The following is a 9,301-nucleotide window of genomic DNA, read 5'->3' on the forward strand; positions in this document are numbered from 1 at the left end:
GTAGAGGTAATTGAACTGGGTCAAGCCTTAGCTGAAGATATAAAAAGCGGTGGGTATGAAAACGACAAGCACGAATGTTCAAAGAAAGTAAATAAACCTCATAATCTCCCGCTCTAAGAAATTAAGAATTACTAAAAGATTATTAGATCCTACCCCACCCTTAACACTCCTCAAACACCTCTCCAGAGCCCTCCCCCTCTCCTTCTCCCTGACCAATGTGGTTGTCACAAACGCCCGAATAGCGTTTTTCCCAATCTTTTCCCGCCACGCAGTCCATCCAGCCAGCTCTCCCACGACAACATCCTTATTCCATGCTATCTCTTTCTCCAGGTGTTCAGCTTCTGCTGTCGATGCTGATATTTTTTGTTCTAGATCGCGCACGGATTTTTGTCGCGATTCTTCAAGACCTGGGAAGTTGAATTTAAGCGGGAGAGATGAGGACGCCAAGGATGAGTGGGCGCGCGTCAGGCCACGGATTTCAGCGTTGAGATTGGAGATGAGCTTTCCCGGCCGCGAGAGTGCATTAAGCATTGCAGTCGTGGTGCTTTGGGACGACGTCAGTGCAGTGAGGAATTGGACTAGAGGGGACGAATCGATGGAGGGTGTTGAGATGCAGGCGGCGTAGCGGGCGAAGGTTTCGACGTATGAAGTTGGAAGGGAATTGGAAGGTGGTTGTAGCGAGGAGAGGGCATATGCGCAGAGGATGATAGAATCCGCTAGATCGGAATATGCATGCTGGAGGATGTGGCCTCGTCGAAGTAGGCTGCGGGTGGCGGCGCTAAGGGCGCGGACTGCATCCTGGGCATGCGAAACGATTTGCTCGACGTCTCGAATTTCTGCTTGGGTCATGGGTTCGTAGTCGTCTTCAATTGTCTCCGCAAGGGCTTCTGCTTTTCGACGAGATCTATCTTCTATCATTTCGGTTTGCATTTCTGGGACGAGGAAGAACTCCCAAATCATTTCGTGGGTGGCAAATGTAGGGTGGGCTAATAGAATTTTCAAAAAGAGGTCTAAGCGCGCCTGAACTTCGTGGAGAATCGCTCTGGAAGGTCTTGATGGGATCTGAAATGGAGTGCGGAAGGGAGGCAGTTCTGGGATGTATGATGCGGGGTGCTCAACTTTGAGGAATTTAATGAGGTTTTCAAAGTCTTTTATGCTGCGGCGACAGGTTGTTATCGTGTAAGTAACAATCCCTGGCGAAGAAGACTTTTGGAGCGACCTTTCAGGATTGGGGGCGCCGGATTTAATGATGAAACGAACACTAGCATCTTCAATGAACAATGAACGAACAACAGTGGTGATTCGTCCTGAAGAATCAACACGGGCCGAGGACGCATTGGAAAAGAGTATTAAATCGTCGATTCGATTACGGACTTCGTCATCCTTCGCGAGCTCGACTGCAGTGAGACCACGCATCTCACGCACATTGACGTCAACTCGTGGGTCCTCGAAAAATATCCGTACCAGATCAACACGGCCGTATTTGCTTGCCATCATCAACGGCGTGAATCTTTTGTCATTAGTGGCATTTGGGTCACAGTCACATTCTTTGAGGATCCTAACAACTATCTGTGGATCACTAACGACATGCAAGAGAGTATTCCCTTTGCCATCGACATGATCCTCTAACCTTAAAGGCTTCCCGTCACCTTGCGCCTTCTGTGCAATCGTCAATGCTTCATGCACCATTGGGTTATAATCGGGATGATCATAGGACCTACAGAGGGCAAAAAGTGGCGTCTGGCCATTTTTGTCCCTTTGCCGCCACGGAAGGGCACACTCCAACCGAGACATGAGCGTAGGAACACTGAAAAGATAGTGGGCGAGAGTCCGGCCTCTTTGATCTGCCTTGGCGTAGTACGAAGTTAGAAGCTGAGAATCGCGAGCTTGGGATATGAAGTCCAGAATTATATCGACCAGTTCAGTGTGTGCTAGTTGCACAGCGGCACTCAGCAACGTCGTTCCGTCACTATTGGTATCCTCCAATATGCTGTCGAGGGGGTAGTAGTCTTGACGACTGAGTAAATACTTAAGGGACTGGGGTTGCCGAGCTTCCACTGCCATCATCGGCACAGAATCACCTGCCGGATCCTGGGTCTTTGTCAAGTTTTCAATGGACGTATCTCCTTCCAATGCACTTGGCGTTGAACCAACTGTCGTTCGAGAAACGTATGAAACCGTCGATGACTCTGAAAGGCTCCGCATATCCATAGAAACTTTCTTCCGCGGTGGGGCTTCTACTTTTGAGGAGGAGACTCTGGACCAGTTCATAAACGGAAAAACGTGGGCTAATGAGGGTGTGTCGGGGGATAGGGGCGATATTTGGTTCAATGGATTGGAAGTGCTGCCATTCACATACATCTCTTGATCAGCATGATCAGAGATCGTGCCAGATTCTTCATCTTTAGAAAAGCTCGAACACTCGTCTTCATCAAAATTATGGCCAGTTAGGGTGTCTTGAGAGTTATCCGGGTCTAATATCGCCTTTATATCTGAGACTCTTCCTTTTTTGGTCGCCGTCCAGAGCCGTTTGTTTCGGGCGCTCGCCCTCCTCAGGGCTCCGGAGTCTTTCGAAAGATATGTTAATACAGCTTCGAATGTACTCAAAACATATCCAAGTTCACCACTTTCAACATCATCAGTATAGATATACTGCTGCATGTACAAAAGTCTAGCCTGGAGATGCCGAACCTGTGACCGGATAATAACCACAAGTAACAATGAAACTAAAACATCTGCATTTATTGCAAGTACAGAGGATTGTTTCTCGGAGTGGCTGTACGAATCCTCGCCATTTCGAACATCGGATTTTTCCATTACAGTCACAAGTTTAATGGTTGCCAGCAAAATCTCAAGCATGTCTTGAGGGCATTTTGCGTCGGCTATTTTTCGAAATTCATCCACGCCTCTTCCAAGGCGGCGGAGTATCTCCTGTTTCCCTTGGCGACCGCCCTCAATAACAATTCCAACCTGCGAAATGTCAATATTTTCCATTTGATGGATACGAGCATCTAGCTCTGCATCTTCCGCCTGGCGATAACCGCAAAGGCGCGGAAATAAGAGTGAATCGTGGACTTGCTGTGCCACATGCTTTTCGATAAGACGCTCAACCAGCGGGCCGGTAAGATCCGTTGTCGCACCCAGTAAGGAGAGTTGTTGTTTATCGACAAGTCTAAATAGATCAATCGCCGATGTTACCGCAGTTTCTAAAGTTCGTCTCATAAGGTCCTCATCATCCTCAAAATATTCTGATGAGTTGAAAGGAAGGCTTTCTTGATTGATGTGCGACCCCTTACCAGGTGATCTACTTCGCCAAGATCCAGTTTCCTCAGTCTCGTTAACATATGCTTCACTATCCGACATGACTGGAGATAGTACAGAGGGAGGAGGCGGCAATGGCTTTCCAAGCTCCTTGCCGAACTCTCGAAATACTCTGTCCAAACCAGGCTGCATTTGTCTCGCGATCATCGGGAAATTTGCAAGCAAGTCTGCGAACGATGTTATCTCTTTCTTTGAGAAATGTGACATGTGGTTCTCGTTACGATTTTCCGTTTTAGGAGGCTCTATTGGCTTCGGTGAAAGCCCAGGGGTGATCGCTGGTGTAATTCTGACAACCTGAAAAGTGCCAATCAGCGGGGTTGATATATAGTATATCAACCATGGCTGCGATTCGTTATTCGAGGTATAGTAAAGGGCATCTGAGAGAAGTTGGGCCTGGTTCAGGGCCTTAAATCCTGAAATAGACTAGTTGGCATCTAAACAAATATATCTGCTGCACATTGAGTCCACCCTAACCTTTATTGCTAAACACCGTGGTTTCCTTAACAACCACAGTCCGGCCATTTACTGTTGTAATTTGTCTTGCCTTGCCCCTAGTGTCCCGGACGCTTGGTCCATCCTTACTGGCGGGCGATCCAATAGGAGAAGTAACACGCAAAACATGGCTGCCCAGGAACTCCTCCGACGAGACGATATCGGCGTACGCGAGGTTCGAATCCCGGTCTCGGCCATTGATGAGCGATTCAGTTACGGGAACAAGGAGGACCTAGTCTCAAAAAGTTAGGAACAGAGGAGCTGAAATGGCGTATTTAAGCGGGGGAGGGTGTGATACATGGTTCTGGATGGGCACGCATTGTGCCGGAATAGTACTGCGGAAGAAAGCACGGAGAAAAGGGTTTAATGGGTGCATCCACACAGCATTGGATGGCCCAGCTAACGACGCATCAAACTGCACAAAAACAGCGACAGAAAGGAATCACGCTGTCGGTTTGTTGTAGCTTCAGTAGTAGATGCGGACGCATTCAGGGAGCAAGCCGGATAGGGATGACGAGACTAGTATAGACTTGGAGGTATGCTTGCAAGAGGAGCAGCGTAGCACAAGGATACGGAAGTGGTAGACAAGTAAGAGGTGGTATCAAGCAAATTGTATTAATTTTGGAACCTTTAGAATCAAAATAATATCACAACTGAGCTTGCCAGAGGTTTATTCGTTATTTGTAGATGCCTCAAGGTTCTGATGCCACTGAAAATCATGTGATCTGCGAGCTTGCGCTTGGAACGCTAGACTCAAATAGGGAAACATGGTCCCGAGGTCGACGATATTCTAAGGGTTTCAATCGGGGTTAAAAAGATGAGGAGACTTTATCTCACACGCCTTTGGAAGAGTCGGCAACAGTTAGGGTCTCAGAAAATATTTGGTGAAAAGGAGGTTGTAAAAATTACAGCTGAAAAAGACGAAGCAGAGACTAACAGGGCATAACACCGGACAGAGATGAATACTAGAACTATACATAGATTCAAGAAGTGGTAAATCGGTCACCAATGTTGTACACAGTACCATACAATGAGAATTATCCGGTATCCCAAGTTAGATACATCGCTATATAGACGACATAGGAGCGGGACTATCTTTGTCCCGCGTCCTGTTTCCCGCTTCCGGTCACCGAAATTCCAGATAGAATAAATAGGTAAACATTTTCAGGGCATGAAGGTCCGTTCGATAATGGGAAAGTGGAGATTCGAACAGAAAATCCAAAATGTTGAAATCGGCCTCAGCCCAACCTGCGTACCCTTTTACTACGACAACCACCAAATTTTAATCTAGTAGCATCGGTGACCCTGCAAACCATATTGCGAATATTTTTTCCCTCTGGGCCTAGAAGGACCTTCGTAAACGCCTCTCTACCGGGTCCAAAACCTCGGAGTACAACTTCCAGTCGCTTCATTGTTAACAAATGACCCTCTTCCTGGATTTTTCCCATCATGAAGGATGCAAGCTGGTGCGCTGCGTCGAATTTGGAGCGTTGTGCTTTGCGAAAACCAATATTTCCACAACTCATGGAGAGCAAAGGTTCTCGGTTTGGTTGAGTTAGGGTGATGTGTGTATTGTGTTTGTGCGAGTAGACATGAAGGTGGTGCGGTGGGTCTTGGATGGCATAGCCGTACTGGACAACCTGATTAAGACGGAAGGTCATGGATGCGGAATCGTTATTTGCGTTTCTCGTGACCCTAGTCGACGCTGAAAGCTTCGACAAGGCAGAGGGGCCGCCTGTGGACATATCTCTAGCTTTCTTCGCGTGTGTGCAGACCGATGGTCTGAAAGCTTGGGATTGAAGTAAATATTGCTGGCGCGGTAGTCCAATGGACTGCACCGCAATGGATAAACACTTTCCAGTGCCCCCCATCATTTCCTATTGGTGTACCAGATATCGGTGAATATATTATCGACTGCCCTAAATAAATATTAGTTGATACAGGGAAGCCTAGGATTGACATTGTATAGTACCTTCTCACTTTAAGGGGCCGTGGAAAAAATTGGAGGAATTAAGCGGACTGCTCCATGCGTCTAAAAACGTCAAGGGCGTATTTCTAGCTGCATGCGCATGCAGATATCGAAGGGATCCGTTGCAATTGAGACGTTGAAGTCGTTGCTGCTCTTGGGTTGGTTGTTCGGTATTCGTGCAATCAATGGTGGTTGACAAGTCCCAGAAGTTTTTTAGGTCTTGGCGGGTGGACAAACTCTAAATCGATATCAACTCATTCTCTGCTAAATTCCCTCGACCTCCAAACGCATAACCACGAGCTAGCAACCAGTCAGGCCGGGTTTCCAAGGGCTGACTTGCTTTTGAGTCTACGGTGTTGCTGCGATTTTAATCTGTTTTGGCCGTCTCTCCTGCTTATTTTACTCTTTAGCTACGAGCCTGTAGTATCCTACCCGCCCGAACAATGCTCATCGCAGCCAAATGTACGCCGCCTGGTGTGATGTGGACGGCTCTGTTCAGGAACCACACTATTACCTTTCCAACAGTGTTTGCATCACGAGCAGTCTCCCGGCGGCCATTGACCCATCAAACTTCCTTGAATCCTACCATCTCGTCTCAATCCCTCCTCAACTCCGCATCAAGGCACTCGATTTCTAATACTTCACCCCTCTTTCCTGCGACTCCCACGCAACTGAATTCGATATGGGCAAATCTTCCAGTCAGAAGATCCTTTCAAACGGGATGCAGCCTATGGCAACAGCAGCAGAAGCGTCCGGAACAAGCAAGTGCGGAGAATCCGAAATTAGATGAATCGTCGGAAAAGGCAAAGAACGAGAGAGAAGCGCAAAACCCAAATTCCCAGGAAGAAGGAAAGAAGGCAAAAGATGAACCACCACCTCCACCACCTCCCCATGGTGATAAAACTCCATGGCAGGTGTTTACCGAGACCCTACGATCCGAGTTCAAGGCCTCGAAGGAATGGAATGAATCAACAAAAGCTCTAGCCTCGTCGGCACATCAATTCACCGAAAGTGAATCTGTTAAGAGGGCTAGAGCCGCGTACGAGGCTGCTTCTGGCGCTGCTACGTCCAAAACTTCTTCGGCTATAAAAACTACGGGTAAGGTTATTGGTCAAGGAGCCGCATGGACTTGGGATACTTCGGTTGTCAAGGGACTCAGGTCAGGAGTATCTGCCACCGGAAAGGGTATTGAAATGGCTACCAGACCGGTTCGTGAAACCGCCGCCTATAAAACAGCAGTTGGTGGAGTGAAGGAGGCAATAGACGATGGTAGTAGCTCCCGGTATGGAGGTTGGATGGAAAAGGAGGAACGACGAAAGCAAAGAGAGCTGCGGGAACTTGCGGAGGCTAAATCCGGCCGTCGTAAGATAGAGAAGATGGTGGAAGATCCGAAGTAAGCCTATATTTAGTTGTTTGTTGAACTCCCTAATGCATCACTAACCGAATTAGTGCCGGCACCCACGTCACCCTCCACAAGGACGCGGCTTGGAAAGAATCGTGGAAAGAATTTAAAGATTCTAGTCGCCTTATGCAATCATATTTCAACCTTAAACATACGTATAATGAATCTGACAATCCGCTAGTCACAACCCTCCGGGGAATTTCGGATCGGGTGGCGGGATGGTTTGCAGAAAATGAAACAGCTATGGTCATCAAAAAGTTCCGCGAAATGGATCCAAGCTTCCAAATCGAACCCTTCTTACGAGAATTGCGCGAATATATGCTGCCTGAGGTGCTGGATGCCTATGTTAAAGGGGATGTTGAGACTCTTAAACTTTGGCTTTCAGAAGCCCAGTATAACGTTTATGCTGCTCTTGCCCAACAATACACGACCGCTGGACTGAAATCAGACGGTCGAATCCTCGATATCCGACATGTCGATATCTCTCATGCCCGCATGCTTGAGCCAGGTGACATCCCAGTTTTCATCATCACCTGCCGAACACAGGAAGTCCATGTTTATCGCAATGTTAAAACCAAAGAGCTAGCGGCTGGTATGGAAGACAAAGTCCAACTAGTCACCTATGCCATCGGCATGACTAGAATCCCAGAAGATGTGAACAATCCTGAAACTCGAGGATGGAGAATGATCGAGCTGCAGAAGTCTGGACGTGACTATATCTAGGGATAGCATGTTTTTTCGATTCGAATTTTCTTTCGATCTCGACAAGTCTAGCAGCAGCCGCATTTTGCTATTTTCCTGAGATGCCTCCTAATATATCTACCTCCCCAAATAATCTTTATACACTACTATCTACGATCGACCAAATTTTGACACGTGGGTTTCATTTTCCCCATTCCCTTGTTTTTGCTGGCTACTTCCTGGTTGTATTCTACTACATGGATTGGAGTCTTATATAGAACTGTGTGGTCCTTTCTTTTGATTTCAGCAGAACTATTTTCTTCATAGCCTCTTCTCCTCTTTATATTGTATATATGGCAACTTTGGATCGATTCCTTTGCTGTTTAGTGTTCACCCAACCCTGGGCAGCATGAAGTGAATCAACAGGGCTCATTCAAATGTTATCAAAAAATTCCGTAAATGAGTCGGACTTTTTCATTAAGCTTTAAGATGGGTTTTTTTTTAGAACATTATGACCTTTACATGCCCCTTTCCCATGAGCTCCTACTTCACAGTCCAGTTCGTGCATCGTCCTATTCATCCCAGATTCTAAGTATGGGAAAAGTGGGGTTATTAGACAGATAAAGCTGTGAAACGACTCCGGAAAATGAGTACAAAATAAACCATAGGCATATCGATATGCATATTGTGGCAGCAAATTACATCCGTTGCTATATATTAGACCAATAAAATGGACCATTTAACAATATTTTGGTCGGTAAATTCAAGATCCCCTCCCTGCACCACGCCCAGCACCTCCGCCCATCAGGTTTCTTGCCCTACATGGATCAATTAGCGCTCTTAAAGTATGCGTTATGAGTAGCTCAGTTAAGACTTACATTTCAGCAAAATTGGGATCATTCATCATGCTGGCCATATCTGGAAGTCCTCCCTGACCAGCACCAGCACCACCTCCGCCCGCACCAAAACTCTCCGCCATTTGTCGAATACGCGGGTTATTCATTAGGTTACTCATCATATCAGGGTTGCTCATAAGATTTTGTGCCATGCTAGCAAACATGGGGTTGCTCATTATCGAACTAAGATCGGGCATACCCCCAGAGCCTCCTCCACTGCCGCCAAACATCCCTGCAAGAGACGAAAGGTCAGGCATTCCACCAGCGCCTCCTCCTCCACGCGAGGCACCAGGTGCTTCATCAACATCTTCAGCGAGGGGCTCATCCTCCCCCTTCTTCATATCCTCAATGCGCTTCTTTGCCGTCTCCAGCCCCTTTCGCATGGATTCACTGCCACCATTTCCTTCAGCATCGATACCCTTTTGATACGCTTCGGCTGCACCCTTTGCATTCCCAAGGGCAAATCTAGCTAAGCCAAGTCTGCTCCACCCCTTAACATATATTGGATCCGCTGCCACGGCAATTTCGGCGTCCTCGACC

The 9,301-nt window shown here is 47.3% G+C and overlaps 5 protein-coding genes across 5 annotated transcripts; 2 read left to right on the plus strand and 3 right to left on the minus strand.

The window, feature by feature from the left end:
- Positions 1-98: 98 nt before the first annotated feature.
- HCAG_01440 (conserved hypothetical protein) lies at positions 99-3,661 on the minus strand (the record flags this gene model as incomplete). Its single annotated transcript, XM_001544343.1, has 3 exons — positions 99-113; positions 154-3,615; positions 3,659-3,661. 3 exons carry the CDS (start codon positions 3,659-3,661, stop codon positions 99-101), a joined length of 3,480 nt encoding a protein of 1,159 aa, XP_001544393.1.
- Positions 3,662-3,940: 279 nt separating this feature from the next.
- HCAG_01441 (predicted protein) lies at positions 3,941-4,626 on the plus strand (the record flags this gene model as incomplete). Its single annotated transcript, XM_001544344.1, has 3 exons — positions 3,941-3,988; positions 4,243-4,266; positions 4,501-4,626. 3 exons carry the CDS (start codon positions 3,941-3,943, stop codon positions 4,624-4,626), a joined length of 198 nt encoding a protein of 65 aa, XP_001544394.1.
- Positions 4,627-5,051: 425 nt separating this feature from the next.
- On the minus strand, positions 5,052-5,558 carry HCAG_01442 (conserved hypothetical protein; the record flags this gene model as incomplete). Its single annotated transcript, XM_001544345.1, has 1 exon — positions 5,052-5,558. One exon carries the CDS (start codon positions 5,556-5,558, stop codon positions 5,052-5,054), a length of 507 nt encoding a protein of 168 aa, XP_001544395.1.
- A 667-nt stretch (positions 5,559-6,225) lies between these two features.
- On the plus strand, positions 6,226-7,907 carry HCAG_01443 (hypothetical protein; the record flags this gene model as incomplete). The annotated part of the gene is made up of 3 exons (XM_001544346.1): positions 6,226-6,244; positions 6,308-7,175; positions 7,232-7,907. 3 exons carry the CDS (start codon positions 6,226-6,228, stop codon positions 7,905-7,907), a joined length of 1,563 nt encoding a protein of 520 aa, XP_001544396.1.
- A 721-nt stretch (positions 7,908-8,628) lies between these two features.
- Positions 8,629-9,144, minus strand: HCAG_01444 (predicted protein; the record flags this gene model as incomplete). The annotated part of the gene is made up of 2 exons (XM_001544347.1): positions 8,629-8,683; positions 8,744-9,144. 2 exons carry the CDS (start codon positions 9,142-9,144, stop codon positions 8,629-8,631), a joined length of 456 nt encoding a protein of 151 aa, XP_001544397.1.
- Positions 9,145-9,301: the final 157 nt, after the last annotated feature.

The sequence above is a fragment of the Histoplasma capsulatum genome, genomic scaffold (genome assembly GCF_000149585.1).
Source record: "Histoplasma capsulatum NAm1 scaffold_1 genomic scaffold, whole genome shotgun sequence".
NCBI lineage: Eukaryota > Fungi > Ascomycota > Eurotiomycetes > Onygenales > Ajellomycetaceae > Histoplasma > Histoplasma mississippiense.